Here is a 25,841-nt window from a genome sequence, read left to right as displayed (position 1 = left end):
CCGGCACAGGGGCCCGGGGGCACGCGGCCTGCACTTCTCAGCCAGAGGCCTCAGCAGGTCATCTATCTTGTCATTCGTTCCCAACGTCTGGAGGTCAAACGTACCCACATTTCCCAGGAACTCATGACGAGGACAACGAATCTAGCGTTAAGACGCCAACTTGTGAAGGAAAAGGTCTGTGGGTGAAACCGGAGTCCGGGGGTGTCCTTGGGATCTGGTACTGCCTGAGACTGGTCCGGCACAAGAGCCCCAGGGCTCCTGACACCGGGTGCGGCCAACATCGCTCCGTTCACCAGAAGAGGGAAGCTTCGGGAGGAAGGGTGAGCTCCCCAAGTCAATGTGATTTCTCAGCAGCGCTGTCAAAACCAGGAATGACCCTGCTTGTGACAGCACGGACAGTAACTGGGATTTCTCTCATGCATGCTCCGGGCCAGGCCAGATGCTAGGTGCTGATGCGAACGCCCCTCGTCCGCTCCTTCCAGAAGGCTGGGAGGGAGGTGACTGTGGCGCACACCACGCTGGGTGGAAACGGGGGCTCGGGGCGATTAAATGATGTCAGGCAAGTAGTTAGTGGTGCAGCCTGAGCTCCTCCAAGGCCAGTCCAACGGGAACTGCTCTTTCCACACCGGACCCGCGTCCACACTCCGTGTCCTACGTGCGTGTCACCCCCTGCATGGAGCTGCCTGCGGACAGGGGTGAGCATGTCTGCTTCAAAGGCAGGGGCTGGCGGTTCCGGTCGCCCAGAGATGACCGTGTGCCTATTGCTGATCCCACGGAGAGCCACAGGCACCCCTGGGTGGGCACACGGACCGTAGCTGGCCTCCTGCTGTGCTTCCCAAGGAACTGGGTTTTCCCCGGCAACCAGGGTCTCTCAGAAGCCTTGCAAAGGGGGCTCCTCTGGGTGGAGGTCCACCCGAGCAGGGCTCAAGACTCCGGGAAGGAGGCCCAAGGCGGGGAGACAGCTACTGCTCTTCCCTCTCCCAGCCGGGCCGACCGTGGGTACCGGCTGCGGTGGGTCCCAGCAGGAAGAGCGGAGTAGTGGGGATCCCAGGTGTGTCCCCGTGCCCCTTCCTAGCTGTGTGCCCGTGTCTGCCGCTTAACCTCCCAGAGACTCGCTTCCACACTTCACACCTGCGGGCCGCCGCGGGGGTTATAGGTGAGGCCGGCCAAGCAAGCAGGTGCTCCCGAAATACCGCTTCAGCTTTTCCTCGAGGAAGGCCACGTGTGTAAAATCGAGGCTTTAGGGGTCCGTGAGCTCACTCACTGGTGTGTGTGTGTGCACATGTGTGCACGTGCGTGTGAGTAGACCTATTTTCTTTCCTCAAAAATGGAACGGAACCACGTCTCTCCAAAGGCCAAAAGTCTCACATTTTTAGATACACCTCAGCATAACGGTGCTTCTTCATCTGGCAATGGGTTCGGGTTCCCTGTGTCGGGTCCTCTGGACACGGACACACACAATCCTCCAACAAGACGTATTAAGGAAGAAAAAACTACTGAACAAAATCCTTAAAACCTCCCCAAAACAGACTGCAAGGGCAAGAGGGTGACCTGGAGAAAAGGAGACAGAGCTGCTTTTGCAGAGACCCCGGATGTCCTTGGTCGGCTCTGGGCCCTCGGAAGCACCCTGGGAGCCGCTGGACTTCAGCTCTCCTTGACCTTTCCCAGGGTGCATAGCCGCGGGCAGGATTGTGGGAGCCAGTGGGGCTCTCAGGAGAGGCTGGGAAGCCGCTGGAAACAGAAGGCATGGTCCCCGGGAGGGACAGCGCAGTGGCCCCAGCGCCTTCCCTATGGGCAGCCTTGGCCAGCCACAGGCTGCTTTCCTGGAAAGCCTTGCTCCCTGGTGCCCTCCGGTCTCCTTGTGAGACGCTCCCGCACCTGGGCATCCCAGTACAACCGAGTCACACTGTCTTCACACTGCCTGGCTAACTGTCCAATCTGTGAGGACATGGGCGGGGCCCAGAGCGTTCACTGCAAGACCCCTGCCCCACCCCCCATCCCCCTGCACTGGGTCTGGCCCCCAAAAGTAAACTCCAAAGTTCATTAGTGAATGAAAAATGGGAAAAAGCACAGTGCTTTGGGAGGCGTGGCTGGTTACCCAAGACTGGTGACGGAGCTCCCTTCTAGGTTTCTATCTTCCAGTAGTACAGTGACTTTGAGGATGTGGCCTCTTGCGAATCTCCTGGGCTTCGAGCTGCAATCTTACCACTGGTCCCTGGTCGGGGACACTCCCCCTGCAGAGAACCAGGGACCCAATGGATTACTTGATCCTAGAGCACTGGATCTCGGCTATGGGAGGAAACAGCAAGGTCGTCGGGCCCTTCGCTTATGGCCACTATTCAAACATCTCTACTGAGCGGATGTCCAGCCTCTCCCTGAACCCTGCCCAGGACAGGGAACCCTCTGCCTCCCTTTCTATCTTGGGGACAGCTTGGAAGGTTAAAAAGTATTATCAAGTTCTTTAGCAAAATCTGCTTCTTTATTACTTTATCCATTGGGGAAACATGAAAAAATTAGTATTCTTTTCCCATGTGATACCTTTCTGTTTCTGTGTCTCTTTAATTTTCCCTGTAGGGATTTCCCAAAGCCCTGTGGACTCAGGAGAGCGTAACACGGTACTCCGTGAGAAAAACAAGCACTGTGATAGTGATTTATTATCTTAATAATATTTGAGGCAAACTTTCTTTTCTTGCAAGGGGGCATGGTCTGATTTTAATTAGAATTGGGAAAAGGAAAACACGGTGGCAGGGAGAGTGATTAAGCAATTTCCCCGGGGGGCCAGGAAGATTCCATCCCATCCTAAATCATTCCCATGCCAGGCCTCGGTCAACTCAGGCACATCTGGCCAAGTCACATCTGGCCAGCGCTCTTTTTCCTGCAGCAGTTTGGGGAACCTCTCGGCTTGGGGGAATTGCTGAGATTTAAAAGCCAGGTACATCTCCCCCAGGCTGCTTGCAAGGAGGCTGGATGGAGGAATCAGAGGGGTCACTGGTTCTTTCTGCCCTTTTTCCAACTGAGGATATTATCCAGAGGAGTCCAAAGTATTTGAGCAAACAGAGTTGTATTTTAAATTCATAAGGCACAGCCTCGTGTTTATGCACTTGGATTTGGGTCTGAATGCCAGCTCCCCCACTTTCCAGCTCAATGATCTTGGATGAGTTACCCTTCTGTGCCTCATTCTCCTCCACCATAAAATTTAAAAAAAAAAAAAAAAAATGCTGACTTCAGAGCGTTGTCAACACATGCAAAGTGTCCAGCACAGTAAGGGCTCAGCTCCCACCCCGATCCCCACCCCTCTGAGATGCAATTAACAGCTAAAGGCTTGAGCTTGTACAAGTGGGGCCTCAACTGAAAAGTCAACTTGGAAAGGCAGGAAGCAGTCGACCAAGGTCTTCTCCATAGAGAAAGGACTCAATGCAGAGTGGGCAGCTGAGCATTGCTGATACTAATGCGTGCTGCCCCCCTCCCCAATGCATTTAGGGAATCTCACTCGTATTATTTAATTTAATCCTGACAACAAGAGACAGCTCTGTTAGTGCCATGGGTTGAATTATGTCCCCTCCCCCACCATTCATCTGCAGAAGCCCAATCCCCAGTATGACTGTACCAGGAGATGGACCTTCAAGGAGGTGATTATGGTTCAATGAGGTCATAGGGGTGGGGCCCTAGTGTCCCTATAAGGACAGACCAGGAGTGAGCATGTGCAGAGGAAAGACCAGGAGAGCACACAGAAACAAGGTGGCCATCTGCAAGCCGAGGAGAGAGGCCTCACCAGCCACCAAACCCTGCTGGCACCTGGATCTTGACCTTCCAGCCTCTGGAATGGTGAGGAAATCTATGTTGTTTAAGCACTCACTCTGTTCTGTTCTGGCAGCCCTCGTTGACTAATACCATAAGTGTTAAGGTTACAAACACTTACTAATAAGACAGAATAAAGTAATGCGCATGTGGATGCTCTAGAATTTTCCATCATCTGTCCTCCATTTACCACGGGGGGTAGGAAGGTCTGAACACCCAGCTCTCTCCAACATGACTTTCCTTTCACTCCTTCCTGGAGCATCTCAGAGCGTCTCAACCTTTCTCTACAGGATCCTACACACAGAACCATGCAGAGTCTTCTTTATGGGTGAGGTAGAAGAATATCAAGAGAAATTTGGATTATAGGTGAGTCCACGTAGCACTCTGGCTTTTCAACCCTGCATGTCTCTAGAGTGTGAATTCAGGCAAATCACAGCCACAATGGCCACCTTTTAGGTCCCCGATGTCTTAAGTTCCCTCTGGCCTCAGGGGCTTTGAGTACCTGTACCTTCTGCTTGAATGTGGTCCCCTCCTCACGGCTCAGCCAAATCGTACTTGACTTTTCAGATTTCAAGTCATTTATTATCTCTCAAGAAAACTCGCCCAACCCCTGAAATCAAGTCAAATTCTCCTATTCCATAGTCTCACAGACCAGGGACCTTTCCTTCAAAAAAACTTGTCAGCATGGCAGTCCTTCCTTTTTGTTTGCTTAAAGCTTCATTCCTCACGAGACTGTGGGCTCCATGAGGACAGGGACACGCTGGGCACAGCAGCTCCCCTGACCTCCAGAACCTGGCATGCGGCAGGCATTCCCCAGATACCTGATGCACGAAGGCGCCACGTCACTTACGACAGACGCCTCTGGCCCGGTGACTTCTTCTCCTTGGGGCCCACATCCTTCCTCTGACAGATGAGGGAACTCAGACGTCATAGCTCCTAAGTTGCTAGAAGCTTCCCAAAGCACCATGAGAGCTCCTGCTGTGAGAAGCTCCAGAATCAGGTAAACAGAAGTGTCGCATTTAACTTTATTAGTTAATAAAGTTAAATGCGACACTGGGGCCGCCAGGCTAGTGCGCAGTCCCCGAGAAGCATCTCCAGCAGACCTTTTCCTTCAGCTGCTCGCACACACTGGAGAGCAGTGCCCCGGCGCCACTCCTCTGCCTGCTGTCCACCAAGTGACGGAAGATGAGGAGGAGGAGCCAACGCCTGAAATGTTGGATTCCAGACAACTGAGAGCCAACCACGTTAGCTAATTCTCAGGGTGGTTCAGTACATTGCTGCTGTGTATTTGCTCCCGATTAGGCACTGGGGACTCAGAGATGCATGGGATATAGTCCCTATGTTCAAGGGGCTGGTGGAGGGGAGACCCGGAAACAGACAATTACATTTTCATCCATCTACCCATCCATCCATCCATCCATCCATCCATCCGCTCATTCGAATATCTGTATTTGGACACCTAATCTGAACAGATCGCGGGGGGCACACATATCCCAGATCCTAAATGGCAGCCACTATGCAACACTGGGTAGCCTTAAATTTTTGAAGCAAGCTGAACGATGTTTCCATCCAATATGTTCCCCATATTTTTCTGGCATTTCACAAAATTTATCTCTTCTCCAAAACCATCCCTAATCGTGAGTTGGAAATTGTCAGAAACTGGGAGGGAGCAGAATTAGCAAATGAATACTTGTGTATTCATTTTTTTGTGTATTGTATTAAGAAGCGGCCAAGCCCTGTTGGTCCAGGCTGAGCTGTGGTGGTGCTGTCCCTGTGCCTGGGTCAGGCACTGACCCAACAGACGAGAGGTGGCCTCTAACCTCCGCCAACTTTGGGCTGTGGAACACAGGGCAAATCTCTCTGAGCCTCAGTTTTGCCTTCTGCAAAATGGGAAGAAAGCCACACCTATCTCACAGGGATGGAATGAACTTTGGGCGAGTTACTGGATGTGTGCAGAAGAATCCCAAGCACATGGCACAGGCCAGTAAATAGAAACTCTCAGTAGTAGGAGTTCTGGGATATTCCATCTGGCCAAACATCGAGGCATATGTCTGGCCATGTGGGGCTCAAGTATTCTGACTCATTTTTCGGAAAGGAGGAAATTTACTGTTTAGCCTCTCACCGGGACAGGTCTCTTAGTAGATGGCTTTGATAACTAGACCCAGAGGCTGAATCAAGACAACACAATTCAAGGTCTGGATAGGCTTCCTTACCTTTCTGTCCAACCTCACGGCCAAGGGAGCCCAGCTGAGTCGAACGCTGACGTAAGCTTTCTGAAGCTTCAGTGAGGGGATGCTTAGCTCGCACCAAGGGGGAACCCCGGCATCTGCTCTCAGCTGCCCACCCAAGTTCATCCTCCCTCTCTCGTATACACATCCCCTAACACCTTCTCTGTAGCCAAAACGGTGCATTATTTTCAGGATTATTATACATGCGACAACTGAACTCAACGGCAGCTTCCTAAATAAATACGTGTTTAAATAAAGGCATCGCTGAATATTTATGAATTTCAAGAGACCCATGTGTTCAGTTCATAAAAGCTGTGAAGTAATTTGGAGGGATTTCTTCCAAGTTGAAAGGTTCCTTTCAGGGGTGCCTGTGTCCAGGATGCCAGCCCTAGGGCGGACCGCAGCCCATCCCTCCATAAAGTGGCACCTCAGAAATACCAGGAAGCCAGTTAGGGACGTCGGATGTCACCAGGTGTTGAGCAGCTCTTAGCATCTTGCTTAGGAACATTTCTCAGCTCGTGCTTGTGGTGTTTACCATAAAGAAACATAAAAGGGGGTTTCTGGGTGTTCCCGGTTTTTGGCGGGGGAGAGGGGGAAGAAAACAGCGAGTTCGTTCATCTCTGATTTAGCTAATGTTTAATGGCCCATTCTAGGTATTCCCTGCCTCCCAACACCACCATGGGGGTGGGGGGATCAGCCAGAAATGGAGAATTTCTGTCCACAACAGAGAGGCAGAGACGGCGGTAGGAGCCAGGGCTCTGGGATGGAACTGAGGTGCTGGCTCGGAGAATACAGTAAGCTCCTTGGTTTCAAGCCTCTGTTTTTGGGTTTGTAAAAAATTACAGGCGGGGAGGTGCCTGGGTGGCTCAGTAGGTTGAACATCCGACTCTTGATTTGGGCTTGGGTCATGAGCTCAGGTTCGGGGGATCGAGCCCCGAGCTGGGCTCTATGCTCAGCAGGGAGTCTGCTAAAGATTTTTTTTTCTATCTCCCACTGCCTCTCTCCCTTGCTTTCTCTGTTTCTCTCTAAAGTGGGTAAATAAACCTTTTTTTAAAAAAAAATCTGGCGTCACTAGGACCACTGAGTAAGACCATCTGTGGTCAGGTGCCTAACTCTCTGCCTTGGATCCTCAGGAGTCCGTGTACCCCCTTCTGTCCTCCTGTCATTCCGTCCTCCTGTCCTTCCGTCCTCCTGTCCTTCCCTCCAAAGCTGCTCTCTATGGTTTTAGCCTTGTGTCCCCCCTTCATGTTTCTCTCCGGTCTCAGGTCAGGGGCAGGCACGGTGGCAGCCAACACAGGTGGGCATTTTTAGCTGTTGGCGGTGGTACTGCCTGGGGGAGAGGGATGGGGACAGGTGGCCTCAGGGGGCTCCGGGAGCTGTCATCCCCAGACAACCGCCACTCGGGGATGGGGATCTGGACGTGCCCTCCAAGCTCACTCTGCGATACAGGGACACTCGGCATTCTTCTATTCAAACTCGGTCCAGAAGAGCTTTGCCTGCTGGGGAAAACCATTGTCTTTTCTTCCAGCTGTCCTTTCCCATCGTCTGCTGAACCCCCAATTCGGCTTTCTGGCTATGCCCAAACTTGGTTCCTCAGCTGTACCATTCCTTTTTTTGTCTCTGGAACTTTGCCTTGTCTACTCCTTCCACATGAACCTCTCTTCCTTGCTGGTACATGGGCTAACTCCTTCCCCTCAGCTAGCCCCTGAGGCAGATGTCCCTTCCTCCAGGAAGCCTGCCCTGACCTCAGCCTGAGTTAGTCTCCTGGTCACACCATGGATCACCCCGGCTAGTAAAGGAAAGAGCAGTTTCCTCTCTCCTTGGCCTGACTGAGCTCCATGTGTGTGAGGACCCTCATCTGTCTTCTTCATCCCGTCGTCTTGGTGCTTAGCACAGAGCCCGGCACACAGTAGGTGTGCAGAATGGATTTGCTGAATTGAACTGACTGTTGTCCACTCCATGGCAGGAGGAAAAAGCAATCATGTAGACTCTGTCAGGCATTGGAAAAGGTCAAGAAGACAAGGCAAGCTAGGAGTTTTCAGGCAGATTTGGACTGGACCAAAAAAAAAAAAAAAAAAAAAAAAAATCTCTCCCTTATTTCAACAAGGCAGATACAGGCTGGGCTGGTAGGGTCTCTTAAGAAGGCAGGAAAATAGCCAGAGAGAGGAACCAAGGCATCCAGATGGTGGCAGGCCTGGGGTGCTACTGGTGGCCTCTGTAGCCTTCAGCCCCCTCTGATCACTAGCCCCTCCCTCTATGCTGCATTGTCACCTGTAACCCTTTATTTATTGCTCCCTCCTGAAAAGTCGGGGTCGGGGAGAAGGAAGACTTGATGGCATCTGCAACCGGCTGTTCTTTAAATCATTTTCACTAGCTGGCTAGTGAAATTTTCATGGAACTGGCTAAAAACAAGGTTTCCAGAAGACTTTATTTGTGGCCAGGCACCTTATCCCACTGCAAAATAAATGAACCAACGAGTGGCTCACCAGTCAAAGTTGTCCGGACTCATTAATAAAGAGGTATGGTATCTTCCAGGACTCCTTTTGGGACCTTGTCAATCATTCTGGAGGTTCTTACCTTTATTTTACTACTTGAAAAGGTGACATGGGGGTGTCCCCTTCTGTTGCCTTTTACGGGACCCCTGGAGAAGCCCATGCGGGCAGATGGTAAATCGCACGTCTTCTTCCTGGTTCCACGCTGTCCTTGGAACATTTCGGCTTTGGCCGAGGTGATCTTTGCCTCCCGTGCCCCTCGCCCCGCTGCCCCCTCTATTCTGAACCCACCACTGAGCCGGCAGTCGGGCCTTTAGGCCTTGATGTGTACAGACCTCTCCGGAAAGCACAAACATAGGGGCTTGGGCGCCGTGTCCCATCATGTGGATGACACGGCCATTAGTAACCATGACAACCTCCCTTCCCAGGCTTTTGTGGCTCCTCGGGCCTCATTTGCATCCGTTTCTTCCAGAACTGAAGGGGTTCCAGGGACCCAATCAGATTAGAAGCTGGGTGACTTGGTGACATCCATGCCTTCCTTTAGCCGGGCCAAGGCAAAGACCCAGACCTGTCAGGTTAAAAGAAACAACCCCAGATCTCTAGCCAGTAGACTTGGTTAACTACTCTAAAAAAATCCAAAAAGGAAAGAAAATGAAGAAAAAAAAAAGGACGGAAAGAAAAAGGAAAAACATCCTTTGTTTCTTAGAGCAGCAAACACGAAGAAAGAGAAGGATGTGTCTCCGTGACGATTGCATCTAGACTTTAGAATGGACAGGCCCCAGAGGGAGGTGTCCATAAGAGGCCACAGGCGGTGGCGCTGTCACCCATCAGCCTTGCAAATGAGGACAGAGAATCTGCCAGCGCCTAGTGAGACAGGGAGACTGAAGGAGTCCACACAAGTCTGCTTCTTGCTGCCTCTCCTGTTTCCATTCTCGCGAGGACCTGCACCCCCGCCCTACACACGCCTTCATGTGTGTCCTCCTTGAAAGGGGCAAGGAATTATTGACTTCTCTGGAGGCTTCCGGCACAATCGGTAACATCCCAGGAATGACCGGGCACGGCTGGCGTGTGTCTAAGCCTATTGCAGACGACTGGCCCTAGACATCGTGACGTGACAGACCCTCTGGGATCATGGGAATGACTAACTTAGGAGGATGACTGGACCCTGTCCTTGTTCCTACCAGTTCACCGATGACTAGAACGAAGTCGTCAAGGAAAACCCCAGACCCCAAGCCAAGATGGGACCCATGCTCCTTTCCTCTCCGAGTCTCCCAGGCCCTCCGGCTGTATCTGCTCTCTCTCTATACCTTCAGTAAACTCTGCTCTCGCTTCCCGCTGGCTCGCATCTGATTTCCATCCAATGTGAAGCCAAGGACCCTCTCGGCTGGTCCTGCCCGACCCACTCTGGCTCCTCCGACCCTGCCTGATGGCATCACTATTTTCCTTCCTTTTAAAAATAAGACCCCATCATCTGTGTCACCATCTCGGTCCCCTACAAACCTATACTGACCCCGGCAATGAAAAGGGAGAAAACCGGCGCCCTCCCCTCGTTCCCAGACGGGGAGCAGGTGGAGTTACCTGTTAGGCCTGGCCGGCCTCTGCCGGGATGCTGTCCGAGTCCGAGCCGGCCAGTTCGGCGGCACCTTCGGCTGCGGTCTGACTCCAGCTGTCGGACCGGTCTGAGACGGCGTCCTCCTCTCCGACCGTGACCTCCACCCAATCCACGACGCCCGACTCCTCGTTCTCCTCGCTGCCGGGTCCGTCCCGGCTGCTGCCCTCAGACCTGTCTGAGGCGCCTTCCGAAGGCTTGGCCGGCGCACCGTCTTTTGCCGGCTCGTTGCTCACTTTCCCCCTGGGTACTAACTTCTCCAAGTCCTCCTCGCAGAGCTTTTTGGGGTCCTTGTAGTGGGGCTGAGCCACCTCGCTCCCATTCTTCGGGCTCTCGGCCGCGACGGCTCTCGCGGCTTTCCTCGGCGCCGCGTCGTGCCCGTGGCCGTGACCGTGCTCGCCGGCTAGGTGCCGGGACTGCTCCACCCACTTCAAGGTCCCGGTTTTTAGCAAGCATCTGTTCTCCTTGAACCAACGCACGATTTCAGTCCGGACCAGGCCGGTCTTGGCCGCTAACTGGTCATACTCCTGGGGGGTGGGCCACTGGGTTCTGGCGAACGTGCTCCGCAGGAGATGGACCTGTTCTTGACTCTTCGTAATTGCTGGTGAGGGGCTGGGCAGGGAACCGGCTAACTGGGCCCCGGAGAGCTGGTCGAGCCGAGACAGAGCACCGTTGGGGGCCCCCACGTCTTGGCCTTTTTTGCTGGCCCCCATGGAATCCAAGACAGCTTGCTCCATGCTGTCCCGAAGCTTCCGTCTCTCCGAGAACCAGGATTCGATCTCCCTTCTGCTGAGTTTCGTGTCCACCCTTAGCCTGTCCAGTTCCGCTTGGGTCGGGAAGGAACTTTTCAAAAAGCTGTCTTCCAGGATCTTAACCTGACCCTGGGTTTTTTCTTTGAATTTCTGTGGGGCGAAGTCTGGGTACGCGTGGTATGTGCGGCCGTGTCGGGAGGCCGCGAGGGCCAGCTGGTCTTTGGCAAGGGATTCGCTGGTGATGTGCACGATGCCTCTTTGACACCGGTACCGGTGGTCGCTGAACCACTTCTTGATCTCGCTCCTGGCCAGGCCGGTCACCTCGATGAGCCGAAAGACCTCCGCGTCGTCGGGGAACTGGCTCTGGAGAAAGCTGGCCTTGAGATGCGCGATCTGCTCCTTTGTCTTCTTGCGGTCGCTGGCCGGGGTCAGGGAAGGGGGGTTGGCTACCTTGGGTGGGGGCTCTGGCACCTGAGCGACGTGTGGACGCTTGGGCTCGGAGGCAGCCTGGGGAGTCACCAAAGGTCTCTTCTGGCCGTGGTTGGTCACTCCGGCCACGGCAAGTGTGATGGGGGAGCAAGAGACGGTCGTCGACCCGCTCGTCACCTGAGTCAGCACCAGGCTGGTTTGGCCGAGAATCTGGCACGGCAATGCTGTCTGGAGGATGGGCTGTGACATCTTGGTGGGCGCCAACTGGGCTGGCAGCACGGTGATCGTCGGGGGTACCGACTGGATGGTGCCATTAAACATCTTTTTCCGGGCCTCCTCCACCTCCTCCGGGGACCAGCTGATGCCGTGCTTTAAGCGCTGGGTGGCGAACCAGATTCTGATGTGCTCCTCTGGGTGCTTGGAGGCAGCGGTCAGCCAGGACAGCTCAGCCTGAGTTGGGTAAGGGAACTTGTTGAAGGAGTTGATCATGGTGGCATTCGTGTCCAGGGCAGAGTTGTATTTGGTAGTATTCAGCGGGACGGGGACCTTGGGGACAAGGTTGATATTTGGTGGGAGCTGGACAGAAGGCATGACGTGTCCTAGCGTGTCCTGGAGGAGCTCCACGCCTCCGAGTCTCGAGAGGATCTCAGCCGCGTCAGTCACCAGGCGGGCCGTGCCCTCCACGTGGTTTTCGGGGGTGGCCTCCTCGGGCTTCTTGGGCACCTTCTTGGCATCAGCTTTTGGTTTCCCTGGCTTCATGATGGGCGTCTTACTCACGGAGATGCCGGGATCACCGTCGCCGCTGGTGGGGCCGCTGGCGGCGATGGACACGACGTGGTTGGTGGCTTCGATGGACTGCTCCAAGACAGTCTGATTATTGCGCTTGATCAACTTCAGCTTGAAGTTGGTCTCCCCGGGATGGAACTTGGAGTTGTGGTCGGACAAGGAGTCGTACTTTTTGGTTGTGAAGTTACATTCGGCACACACATAGAGGGGGTTGAGGATCACGTTGGGGTGCTGCATGTCAACGTGCTCCGTGAACTCATTCAGGTTTTGCGTGGAGTAGGGGCAGTACTTGCATTCGTAACCACCTTGGAGTTTTTTGGATTGGTTTTCCCCTGTAGATTTCACTTCGATCACTTCATTTTCTTTGGAAGAGTTTTCGGGTTCCACTGTCCAATTGTCCTTGGCTGCTTCAGGCTGTGGCGCGCTGATTCCTTTCTCTTTGGCCCTGTCTCCTTCCTCGGGCACATCCTGTTCTACTACTTGTGGGGTCCGAACCATACACGGCGTGGTGGATTTTCGCTTGCTTGCCATGCTGCCTGTCTGTGTGCAATAGTTTAATCTGGGGGGCGGGCAGGGGTGGGCAGGTAGGAAAGGGGCAGTGAAATTTTTGGAACAAGTAAGATAAAAGGCTTTGGGCTTGTAGTCCCCCTCCAATGGCTTTGGCTTTCCTTGAATGCTGAAGTCTAATGTTTGAGTGTTGAGAATGATCTCAGCCCAGAAAATTGTCACTGCTCCAATGGCTACACACAAGAGGCAGCATCATATCTGTGGGATAAGAACAAAGACAGGGTCAGTGTTTTTCCACAAGGTGGAAGAAACTAGCATTTCTTTCTAAGCCACACCGACTGGCACCCGAAAGGAAACACCTAGGTAAGGACAGATGGTCAGAGTGGGGCCCATGAAAATGAAAGGTCATCTTCTTCTCTTCCTCTCTTTGGAAACGGCCGTGAGAACTGGCCCAGAGCAAGCAAAGGAGGGTGCAGATCACTTGTTCGTGTCTAGCGGCAAACAGAGAAAAGCAACAAAGGCACTGAGTGGTGGATAGGCTGGTGGAAGGGATATTGAAGACAAGATGTCACTGGGTCCTCTAGCGACTTTAATTGATGCTACATCAGAAGCAAGACCTGGGGCGGGCAAGCGGTGTTTCAGGGGCATTAGAAAATGGGTATCCATGTTTGTTTCTTATTGTAAGAGGAGAGAAAATCCAGAAAATGATTTGAAGTGTAAAGAAGAAAAAAAATTACCCGAAATATTGTAGTGCCTTCCTTTCACTCATGGAAAGGTTCCTCGTTTCTACAAATATTGAGCAAAATAATGATTAAGAAAATGGCTGCATGGTATTTTCTTGTAGGGACAGACCACACATAATGTATTTAGCCTTCCAACTTTTGCTGGATATTTATTTCCAATTTTTGGCTCTTCTCAACAAAATTATGGTCAACACCCTGAGTCCTTATTTCTGACAACTACCTTTGGATGAATGCGTAGATACAGAAGCACTGGGTCAAAGAGTAGGTACATTTGAAGTTCTCTTGACTCACTTGGCCAGCTTTTGCATCAGCCAGACCTTCCCCAAGCAGTGAGCGAGAACGCTCGATTTACCGCTTTACTTACAGGAAATACTACCACGAAAAAGCCTTGCCAATTAGGTAGGGTTAAACTGTCTTCATATGTCTTTGTGCTTTCCTTGATTGCTAATCAGGTTGAATTGTTTCCAGAGATTTACTTGCCACGTGTGTTCTTTCTTTTTGAATTGCTTATTTATGCCATTTTTATCTTGTGATGCTCAGTGGTTTTATTATTAATGTAGGAGTTCTCTTCAGATTAAGAATATCAGTATGTTATTACATTTGTTGCAAAAATTTTCTAGTCTATCATTTATCTTATACTCTTGTAGATGGTGTTTTTCTTGTTTTACATGTAAAAATGTTAAGTTTTAGAGGCAGCAAATTTTCTTTTGTGGCTCCTTTCATTGTGATTTTATATGTAGAAAGTGATTTCCAGTTACAAGAAACAAACTCTGGTTACAGGGGCGGGGGGTTCGGGGGCAGGCAGGGCACATGAAATAGGGAAAGGGTAATGATTAAGAGGTACAAATTTTCACTTATAAAAAAGTAAGTCCTGGGGATGTAAAGTGCAGCATAGGGAATATAGTCAATGATGCTGTAATAACTTTGTACGGTGACAGAAGGTGACTAGACTTATCGTGGGGACTACTTCCTAATGACAGGAAAACATGGAATCGCTACAAGGTGCACCTGAAAATAACAGGATATTATATGTCAATCATATTTCAACAGAAAAAATAAATAAAAATCATTTGCACATTTAATAAAAAGGAAAGTGATTGTCTTCTTTGATAACTGAGACATATTATTCTATGTTTTCTTAGAGTGTTTTAGCTTTATTTGTTACATCTGGAATTGGGCTGATCTTGGGTTAAGCTGAAAGATACAATTCTAACCATTTTTCTTGAAAGTTACCAATTATCTCATAGCACATACTGTGTTATCTTTTCTAGATATGGAATCATCTTTGTCATACATTAAATTTTTATATATACTAGGGCGTTTCTGAGTCATCTATTCTGTGCCTCTTATCTAGGTACTGGGACCCGTACTTGTGCCTCACTTAATTTTTTTTTTTTTTTATAGAGTATGTTTTATGCAGTCACTGTGACAAACAGTACGGAGGCTCCTGAGAAAAAAATACAACTACCACGTGACATCAACCCCCTCCCCCTAAAATAGTGTGTTTTAATATCTGGTAGAGTGAATTCCTCCTTATCACTCTTCTTTTGCAAAACATTTCTGGGTTATTTTGATCATTTATTCACCTCAATCAATTCTCATAAATCAGAATCATCTGCAAAATAAAAATCCTGTTAGAATTTTGATTGGAATTGCATTAAACAAATATTAACTGGGGAGTACAGGAACAATTTGCTTAATAGGAGTAGGATATGTTAGCGGAAGGCAAGCTGGGGAATGAGCCATGCTGAGCGTCTAAATGCATGTGCTGATATGGAGGGGCCCTTTCGTTGTGCGGTTAAAGGAGAAGGGAGGTGGGTTTTGAAACACGTATGGCTGACATCCAGGAGGAAGGGGAGTGGGAGAGATGGCATACCACCTCTGGACCTTCCCAGTAGCTTGGGTTTGGGAGTCCCACTGACAGAATGTTCAAGGTGAAAGAGAAGACCTATTTTTATTTATTTATTTATTTGACACAGAGAGAGAGAGATCACAAGTTGGCAGAGAGGCAGGCAGAGAGAGGGGGAAGCAGGCTCCCTGCTGAGCAGAGAGCCCGATGCGGGACTCGATCCCAGGACCCGGAGATCACAACACAGAGGCAGAGGCCTAACCCACTGAGCCACCCCGGCACCCCGTGAAGACTTATTTTTATGAGCAACTCTGCAGGACTCTACCCACGCCCATCTGCTGAGGGGCTCAGCTGCAAAGCTGAGCAGGACCCGAAGGAGGAGCCCTGGAATTTCCACGCTGCGCAATGTCCGCAGTAGCGAGGGACGATCCCTTGCGGCCCTGGTGAGGAGAGGACATGGGCACAGCCGAGCAGAGGGGACCGTGTCTTCTGGCTAAGCGCACCCAAATGGCCCTTGTCAGCCTCCCCGTTCGTGCTGATCAGACCCTCATTTCCCCTTCAGCCACACACTGCCTCCTCCAGGGTTTCTCATCTCCGTCAGTGGTTCCACCACCGCGCATTCTGGCCCCAAACCCCCTTGTGTCGCCCCAGTGAATCCATCCGCAATCTTGCCGATGCGATCTTCAAAATAAATCTGGTATCAGACCGCTCGGCACCGCTTCCCCTTCTCCCTGCCTCGTCTCAGCTACCACCCTCTCCTGCCCGCTGGGAGCCTGCGGCAGCCTCCCCTGGGTCTCCCGCTTCCTTCCTCTGCAGAGCAGAGGGATGTTTTAAGATAAGAATCAGTTCACGCTGCCTGTCTGCATGAAGCCCTTTCTCCGGGCCTCTTATAACAGTCCTCAAAGCCTCCAATGTTCCGGCCCGGGGTTCCTGCTCCCTCTCGGGCATCACACTCCGGCTGCTGGAGCAGGGGCACCCCTTCCATCTCGGGGCCTCTGCTGGACGGTCCTACCCCAGCACTCCTCAGTGATCACATTCCCTGCCAGAGGGGACTTTCCTGACCGCCACCCCACCGAAACAAATGCCTCCCCACATCACTCTATTTCCTTACCCTACTTCGCTTTCTTTGTAGCACTTTTCAATATTTAAGATTTACGCCTACATTTTGGGGGTGAGAGGAGGGAGCAGTATTTACCTGCTTACTTATTTCTTCCTCTAGAACTGTGCTTTCCATCTGCCAGCCACTAGCCACATGCGGTTCTTTGAATTTAAATGAATGAAAATAAAATTAAAAGCCAGTTCCTCAGTCACACTGGCCACATTTCAAGTCCTCAGCAGCCCTGGGTGGCCCATGGCTATTGCATTAAACAGCGCAGGCTGTTTCTATCCTTGAGGTACCTTCTACTAGATGGTGCTATTTTACTGCATTTTATTTTTTAAAGATTTTATTTATTTGTCAGAGAGAGAGAGAGAGCAGCAGGCAGAGGGAGAAACAGGCTCCCCGCTGAGCAGGGAGCCTGATGTGGGACTCAATCCCAGGACCCCAGTATGACAACCGGAGCCCAAGGCAGACACTTAACTGACTGAGCCACCCAGATGGTGTTACCACCTAGATGGTGTTATTTTAGAATATAAACTCCATAAATGCAGAAACTTTTCACTGTGGTTTCCCCAGAGCCCAGAACCACACCTGGGCCATAGTACACCTTCTAGAAATGCTGGCTGAAAGTTTAAGTTACTTGCAGGATGGTTGCCTAGTGGGAACTGTGGCTGATGCAGGGCAAGGAGGCTGTATGCACACATGTGTGCACCCTTGTACCTGCGTGTGCATGTACTAGGGCTCACAGGAATGGAGAAACTCTGTCAGGGGAAGGGGGTCCTAACCTTCCACAGAGGGTCCTGTTGACACAACGGAAGGTGGCTAAATTTGCACACACTGGCCAAGAGATTTGGGCATTTGAAGTACAATTTTTTAAAAAAGGATTTTATTTATTTATTTGAGAGACAGAGAGAGAGAGAGAACTAGAGGGAGAAGCAGACTCCCCACTGAGCAGGGAGCGCGGTGCTGGGCTCGATCCCAGGACCCTGGGATCATGACCTGGGCCGAAGGCAGAGGCTTCACCATCTGAGCCGCCCAGGTGCCCCTTTCCTCACCTCTTTAAAAGCCCTCTCTGCAAACCCAGTCCCACTCTCAGGGGTAGGACTGTAACACACAGATTTGGCGGAGCGGCAGGAGGGTGGCTGGGGGAGACATGACTCAGTCCGTAACAGCCAGGCAGGGCAGTGCCAACCAAACTCCCCCCACGGTACGAAAGTGATCCGTTCACATAATCCGCCAATACTGAGCACGACCAGTGCAGACGCACCCAGGACACTGGAATCTCTGCTCTGGCGGAGCTCACGGTCACGGGCACAGACGGGCAGAAGCCCGACTGCTGATCAGCACCATGGAGGAAAGTCAAGCAGTGGCGAGATGCAGAATGGGGTGGCCTGCGACCCTAAGCAGGGAGCTAACGGAACACAGAGCACGTGGTGCCTCATTCCGTAGGACAGGGCGGGAGGAAGGCAAAAAGCTTCCCAGAGGAGGTTATCTTCTTCTAGAAACAAGACAACACGGCTCTGATGAGTTGAAATGCTCCCACTTCGTGGATGAGTCCTCACAACAGGTCTGCGAGGTAGGTGTTGCGAGCCTCCGTTGACGGAGGAATGCGCCCAGGCTGGGAGGCGAGGTGCCTTGCCTGAGCTCACATAGCAAGTTCATGGCAGAGCTGGGACTTGAACAAAGTCAGTCCAAGCCGAACCCGTGCTCCCGGCCCACGATGCAGCCTCCGCTGGTGGAGCAGGGCCCCACGGGTGGAGTAGGATCCTGGCGTAGAGAGAAAGGGGAGGGGGACCCCCATCAGAGGAACAGACTCCTGGACAGAGGAAACAGCAGGAGCAAGGATGAGTCTGGGGAATGACGGGACTGAGGTCAAAGGGCAGAGTCAGGGTGGAAGCTGGGAAGAGGCTGGCGAGTCAGCTTGGGTCTCGACTGTGGAGGGCCTTGAATGCTATGGCAAGGAGCTGTCGTTTCATTCTGTCGGCAACAGAGTCATGGGAGCAGCAGGTCTTGGAGATACATCTCTGGGGTGGTGGGGCAGGGGTGGCAGGAAGAGAAGGCACATCAGGGAAGGTAGGAAGCCCCGAACCAAGCAGAAGAACAATAATCTGAACAAACCCCAAATTAAACAGTGAGGGCACAGGCTGCTGGAGAGACTCCTCTTTCTGCCGTGACATTTGTTTACTAAGCACATGGTGAGGGCTCTTTGCTTTGCATCTGGAACTTTCTTCCATTCAGTCTGGACCTCCTTCCCCATGACTGGATGATTCGAGTCTGAATGTGGTAAAACCAATTCTCCCTCAATCGCTTTCCCCTTAGCAATGCCAGCTAACATTCACGGAAGTCCTAGTATATGTCAAGCCTTAAGTGCGTCACTTTTCAGAGACCCTCTGCAGACTTGGAAGCTCAGAGAGGTTAAGGAGCTTGACCAAAGTCACGCAGCCCAGAGCAGCGGAGCTAGGAACAAGCTGTACGGGGATCTTGTTACAATGCAGGTTCTGATTCACTGAGTCCAGGGTGGGACCAAGATTCTGCAGCCCCCAGCGGAGGATGGCCCCGCAGAGGTGAGCCAGGCGTGGAGCAGGAAGGTTCTGGAAGCTTCCCTGAAAATGCACTTCCCCACTGTCATCCCTCCTCACCCCTCCTCCCCAGACTCAGGGTGGTAGCATTTCCTGGCCTCTCCCTACAGGTGGCCTGCGGCCCTCAGGGGAAGGAAAAATGGGTCAGACTGTCAGACCAGCCCCTGGAGACTCAGTCGCAAGGCGACTGACACACAGTCTGGATGTCAGATTCGAGAAACGTCCAGGCTCCTGACTCCCCCAGGAAGGCACGCGGGTGGGGAGAGGTGAAGAGTCAGACTTAAGAGACCCTGGTGGCTGGGGGTCTCTGCCCAAGGGGGAGCAGAGGTCAGAGCCAGCCAGGGAGCCCACGCCCCCTGGGCCTCCCAGGCTGGCGTTGCACCTCCCCGGGGAGCACGTGGGCCGCTCTCAAGAAATCGGACCTCGGGGCATCAGGGGTGGGGGGATCGCTGCTTCTCATTTCAGGGCTTTCCGCTGCGGCTGTCAGAGGAAATAACAGGGCTATCTCTGGGCTTTCAAAGGAAGCATCTTGTCAAGACATCAAAGCCAAAAAAGATGCTTTTAGCTTTGCTGGGTCTTCTGACAGAGCTCTTAACAGATTCTGCCTCAGTTCATAAGGGTAGACCTTGAGTGTGTGTGTGTGTGTGTGTGTGTGCGCGCGCGCGCGCACGCGTGTGCGCCTATGTGTGCGTAAGTGTGTGATTGTTCCTTTATGGTCTGAAGTTACAACTTCCCCCCAGCCCACTGCTGCCTCAGAAGAAGGAATCTGGAAGGGTAGGTGCCCTGTGGCGGTGATGGGGGTGGGGGTGTGTGTGGAAAGAAAGGAGCCTGATGCAGGGGTCTTGGGCTTTGCTCTGGCTGCCCAGCTCGCCCCCCACCTGTCTCCATCCTTGCTCCATTTCCTCACCTGTTAAATGGAAATCACTTTTGAAATGTCACTGGTGACCCCGAGTTAGTTCTTGAGTTTTACTGATTTCTCCCCAGCCTACTTAAATCCAAACTTGAATTTTGTGTGTGTGTGGGGGGGGGGGGGGGGCCTACAACGTGGCTCCTCACCCATTAGATACCACCTGGGCTGCTTTGCAGAAATCCCTTTCCTGAGCCCCCCACTGTGCAGACTTATTAAACCCAAACCTCCAGAAGCAGGCATAGGAATCTTTACTGGGCTGATGTGCCTCCAGGTGCAGTGGCCTGGGCAGGTACGACACCTCGCCTCTCCTAACTCAGACGTGGGTGGGCGGAGGCGACCTCTACAGTGTGAAGACTGAAATGTCTTTCTAGGTTGGGCGGAGTAGAAGGCCTGGCCCCCGAGGGCAATGACAATTCAAAGGACAATGCAGAAGTGAGGGAAGAACTGTATTAAAACAGCCACGCTCAAAGGAAAGGGAACAGAACGCTGGGTGCTTGGTAACAGAGCAGAGCATAAGACCGACACAACAGTCCACAGCAGCACAGCTGGTGGCTGGGGGTGGGGAAGGTTTTTTGTTTTTTGTTTTTTTTTAAAGATTCATTTATCTTATTTTAGAAAAGGAGAGAAGGAGAGAGAGGAAGAGGGGCAGTAAGGGGAGGTGCAGAGGGAGACAAGCTCAAGCAGACCTCCCTCCCCCTGAGCGCAGAGCCTGAAGCAGGGCTCGATCTCACCACCCTGAGATCATGACCTGAGCTGAAATCGGGAGTCGGGAGTCGGGCACTCAACGGACAGAGCCAGCCAGGGGCCCCAGAGGTGAACTTTAAGATGCTTTTTTCTTGGGGGCGGTGGCTCAATTGTTAAGCGTCTGCCTTCAGCTCAGGTCTGATCCCAGAGTCCTGGGATCGAGCCCCACACTGGGCTCCCTGCTTGGTGGGAAGCCTGCTTCTCTCTCTCCCACTCCTCCTGCTTGTGTTCCCTCTCTTGCTGTGTCTCTCTCTGTCAAATAAGTAAATAAAATCTTAAAAAAAAAAAAAGATGCTATTTCTTGTGTTTTTATGGCTCAGGTGCTCAGCTGGACTTTTTTCTTTTCTCTTAAAGAAAAGGAGTTTGCTGGTCTGGTTATGACGCGCGGGCAGGATGGTGGAACCACATGCCGGGTCCGTGCATCATCTCCGTGATCCCCATGACACCAGCACGTGGCCATCACCGTCATTTCACAGATGAGGAAACAGGCCCGGAGTGGTAACGGGCTTGCTGGAGGGGTTGGGGTCCTAGAGAGCTCTGGCTTGACACCCACAGCCTGGTCCCCGGGACGCACAGCTGTTCACTGTGAACCACTCCATTTCCTGACACTGAGCCCATAAATTAGATTTCTCACCAATTCGGAGTGGCTTTCTCCCTCTGGGAGTGTTCAAAGGGGGAAGATTTTAATTGAATTGTAATGTCTTTTTCCACTTGTTACTTTGAGAGGCTCTCTTATTCGGTAGAAAAAAGCTTGCATGGCGTCCTCTAGCCAAACCAGTTTCCGGGGATGAGAGGAACTTTGCAGCCACCCTCATTAGCGTCACCGTGCATTTAGGCAACACAGGGCTCTGGAAGGGGGCTGGTCTCCCGCTAGCAGTGGGGGAGGCGTGGTGACCCGAGGCAGGGCAGTAAAGGCAGGAGACAAAGAAAGCCAGGGAAGACGCCCGAGAAGGAAGGCAGACCCGTTCCGGGCCTTTGTGAGCCCGGAGCCCAGAAGGTACTCGTTTACTCGGAAACAACAGATTCCACAGAGGACCGGGCCTCCCGTGGTCTTTCTCCCCCTCAGCCCTTGTCACTAGCGCCCGCCTGGACTGTGGAAAGGGACACAGGCTGGAGCCCGCTCTCCTCTAGTTTCAACCCCGGATCTGCCACTCACTAATGGAGGTGTCCCTCCTTCTCTGGCCACAGCCAGGATGCCCACCTCACAGGCCCCAAACCCACAGGCAGCCCGGAGAACTCCAAATGCGGCGCACTCATTCACCAGGCCAGCCTCAGTTTCCACATCTATGAAATGGGGGGCTTCTCCACCTGCGGAATCAGGCTGAAGGAGAACCTTTCATGCCGGCCTGTTCTGGTTCTTCAAACAGGTGATCTGAGTGAGTGAGCCGACGTTAGTGCCAAAGTGAGGCTAAGCGGTACGGTTACGGTTTGTTCTGCACCCCGACTCCCCCTCCCCCCTCTCCAGTCTGCCCTGCGACCCCTGACCTCATTCCCCCCATCCCCTCCTCGGCTGCCAACCCCTGGGGAGGGTGCCGTGCACTCACGCTAGCTCAGCTCATCGGAGTCGTGCGGCTCGGAGGTCTTCTTACTCATGTTTTGTTCATGCCCCTAGAAATTTCTATGGCAACTGTGCCAATATTTTTAATTTTCCTAACTTTGCCTGTCTATTTTAGATTTGCCTTCTATCTTATGAGACGATCAAGTCACAAGACAAAGGGCACCTCCTTCCCCATCTCCACACGTATCCCTCTTCTCTCCACCTCAGGGGAGGTAGCAGGTGTCCCCACGACGAGGCTAGCCCCTCCACTGGCCTGCTGCTCCTCGGGGACTCTAGCCGAGCCCTCGTCGGAAGTCTCAGCTCCTCTCCTTTCCCCGAAGCCCCTTCCCTCTGGGTTCAGAACACCTCGGGTTCCCATTTCCCTACAAAAGTAAACAAAGCAAAACAAAAGTGAAAAGCAACACCCAGTTTCCCAAAGCTGCTTCATTCTGCCCTGGTTGACACATTTTTTTTTTTAAGATTTTATTTATTTATTTGTCTGAGAGAGAGAGAGAGAGGTGTTTGTGCGCCCAAGCACGAGAAGAGAGAGGGAGAGAATCTTGGGCTGACTCCACGCTGAATGTGAGCCTGATGCAGGGTGTGGAGCCCAGCGTGGGGCCTGGAGCCCAACACGGGGCTCGATCTCATGATCCTGAGATCGTGACCTGAGCCAGAATCAAGAGTCAGATGCTCAACCAACTGAACCCCCCATGGCAGAGATTAGGAGCTCCCGCCCCGAGTGAAGGAGACTTTCTTTCCACGTCTGCTCCTGCCCTTTGTCCCTGTGGGAGCCTGGACAAGTTACGTCAACTTACTGAAGCCTCAGCCTTTCTTACTGGCTTCCCTCCTCCAGGACCGCCCTGTTCACCCCTCACCAATGTGTGCTCTGCCCTTCCCCGCTCTGCTGATGCTTTTCTCTCCAACTGCTAAATCTGTTCCCCCTCCCTGACTGTGTGGGGTAAACCGCCTTCCCCCAGTTCCTCCACCCCAAAGCTCTACACTCATCCTCGCAGAGAGCTAGCCACCGAACAGGCTTTCCGGCCCCAGCCCCCTCTGCAGAGCCCCAGCCCTCCCACTCGGACTGTGGGCCGACAGGGGAGCTACACTGTGTGCGCAAAGGCTGGAGGGGCCGTTCTCCACTAAAACTTGATTAAAAAAACAAAACACAACACAACAACCCAACAAGGTCAAGATGGTTCACGAAACCCAAGGAAAATAACAAACACATAAATCAAAAAATCAGATGGGGGCACCTGGGTGGCTCAATCAGTTCAAGTGTCTGACTTGTGATTTCAGCTCAGCTCATGAAGTCAGGGTCAGGGTCATGAGACGGAGCCCCAGCTAGGGCTCTCCACTCAGCGAGGAGTCTGCTTCTTTCCCTCTGCCCCTCCCCCTGCTCGCTCTCTCTCTCCAAAATTAATAAATAAACCTTAAACAAAACAAAACAAAACAACCCGGATGATCCTTTCCCGCTCAGTTGGAAAAGAGACTCCATTCAGTTGCCCTACCTGGAACATATCTGATGGGGAAATTCGGCAGAGTCTCGGATGCATGGCCTTTGAGAATCTTCCAAATGTGTATTCTGGGCATCTATGCCCATCGCGGGGAGTCTCACGGGCGCCCCAAATGTAACACTTCTAGAACCTCGTGGATCCCTTGCCTCACACCCGATCTTTCCGTAAAGCTCCTCACTCCAAATAAAAGTCCCATCATCTTCTCTGTCAGTGAGACTGGAAACCCGGATTCCCTCACCCCACAGCTTACCCAGCATCCCCCCTCTTCCTGACTGCTTTCCACATGCCTACCAAACCCCCACTCCTCGTGCGAGGTTAAGTCCCCCCATGCCCTCCCCCAGCAGCCGCAACCACAGCCACTCCCTGTGTCTTGGCCTGGCCTTTGGGCTTCGCCTGTCTGTGGCTGGCCCCCCGCCCCAGGCCAAAGGGCTTCCTCCCTCCTCTGGCAATGGCAGGTCAGCCCTGGGCAGAGAAAGGCCCCTGCCCACGCTGGGTCCACATGGGACCTCCGGCGGTGGGTGTGGGACTTGGGTCTGAGCACTCCAGCCATGATAAGTGACTCCAGAATGGGCTCAGAACCCCAGCCAAGTGGCCAGAACCAGTGTGGTTCCCTCGGCCAGTTCTTTCAGAACAACTGAGGGGGACACACACTCCTTTCCGGTGGAGTTGCCGAAACCGACTGGATGGCAGCACAGGGTTGCCGGTGGCCTTCTTGCCACACGTGGGGGACCCTGCCCGAGAGCTGAGCAGCACGCTGGCCCGAGAGATGCAGACAGCGAGCCCACTGAATGCCGCTCTGCCCGAATCCAGCACACTGATGTCACTTTGATGGGGTTTTCTGTCACCTGTAATTGCAAACATCTCGACAGACACAGTTTCAGGCCAACCTCCTCACCGCCAGCATCCCTTTCTAAAACAGCAATTCTCAGCCTTTTTCTGCCACGACAGACGTGCCAGGTGACATGCCCATTTGCAACATTGTCTCATTCTGGTTGTGACAGCTCTAATTCCACACCATTCCCTCTCCTCAAGAAAGAATCTCCGGGTGGGAGCGGGAGGGACCCATTAGAGGGTTAGCCGTGCATCCTTGCTCATCCAGAGAAGTAAGTCGTTGACAAACATTAATGCTCTCTTTCTAGAAACACACTGCTTGCACTACACACCTCACAACACAAGCCATGACTGAACGCCATGTGTCTACACGTGAATCTGACCTTGTCTCGAGCACCTCCCGAGAAGCAGTGGGAGCTGGTGGCGAGGGGTGCATTCCACCAACCCCCCGGGTGCATCTGGACACCCCATTCCCATCCTCCAACATTCCTGGTGTTTTAAAAGGGAAACAGAGCACAGGACCTATTTTTAAGAAATGGAAACACGGGCCTTGGAAAGGAGATCACAACTCCTACATTCGTTTGTGTGTTTGTTCATTCCCTCCTGCCTGCTATATGCCAGATGCTGCCGGACATACTTAGGAAGTGAGACCGAAGATTCCTGCTCTCCAGGTGTCTCTGATCGAGATTGGAGGGGGAGATGGAAATAAATGGCAAACAGCCCATTGATAGTGCTGAGTGCTCTGCAGAGAGATTTTTTTTTTTAAGATTTTATTTATTTGACAGAGAGAGAGAGATCACAAGTAGGCAGAGAGGCAGGCAGAGAGCGAGAGGGAAGCAGGCTCCCCGCTGAGCAGAGAGCCTGATTCCGGGCTTGATCCCAGGACCCTGGGATCATGACCTGAGCCGAAGGCAGAGACTTAACCCACTGAGCCACCCAGGCGCCCCTGCAGAGAGTTTTGAAAAATGGCGTGATGGTGACTGAACAGCCCTGTCCGTGAGAGGACCCGGGGCCGCCTCTTGGAGGACCTGAATCTGGGGCCTGGGACTCCACTGAGAACGAGCCTCCTTGACACGCTTGTGCAAATCAGCGACCACAGAGGGGCAGACTCGCTGACCGCGGGGGACATTCTGTATTCGCCGCAAAGGGATTTTCAAGCGATTCAGTTATTATTTAAAAATTCTGTTCTCTGCAAGATGCTCTTTCGGAAAGGCTTTCAAAAGGGTCATGGAGAAGCACAACTTTTCACTTACCCGCATGAAAACAAAAATCTTCGATGGTTTTAAAATGGAAGAAAGTTCTTCTTTCCCTCACTTAGGACAAGTGAGGAATAGTTGGACATGAGGGAAGTTGAGAGCTCCACACAGCTCTCAAAAAGTTTTGTTGGAGGGGGTGTCATTGGGGAGTCTAGATAAAAGACTAGAAAAAAGTTTA

General features: G+C 52.4%; 1 protein-coding gene across 2 annotated transcripts in view; it reads right to left on the bottom strand.

Moving 5' to 3' along the window:
- ZHX2 (zinc fingers and homeoboxes 2) overlaps positions 1-25,841 on the bottom strand; it is a 154,121-nt gene that overhangs the window by 3,303 nt on the left and 124,977 nt on the right. For both annotated transcript variants that reach the window (XM_059395097.1, XM_059395098.1), the window contains exon 3: positions 10,097-12,859. In XM_059395097.1, the coding sequence (XP_059251080.1) occupies positions 10,100-12,625 (2,526 nt within the window). In that variant the 5' untranslated portion in view covers positions 12,626-12,859 and the 3' untranslated portion in view covers positions 10,097-10,099. The remainder of the gene's footprint in view (positions 1-10,096; positions 12,860-25,841) is intronic.

Source organism: Mustela nigripes, chromosome 3 (genome assembly GCF_022355385.1).
Source record: "Mustela nigripes isolate SB6536 chromosome 3, MUSNIG.SB6536, whole genome shotgun sequence".
Classification (NCBI taxonomy): domain Eukaryota; kingdom Metazoa; phylum Chordata; class Mammalia; order Carnivora; family Mustelidae; genus Mustela; species Mustela nigripes.
This window is presented reverse-complemented; position numbering and strand designations above follow the sequence as displayed.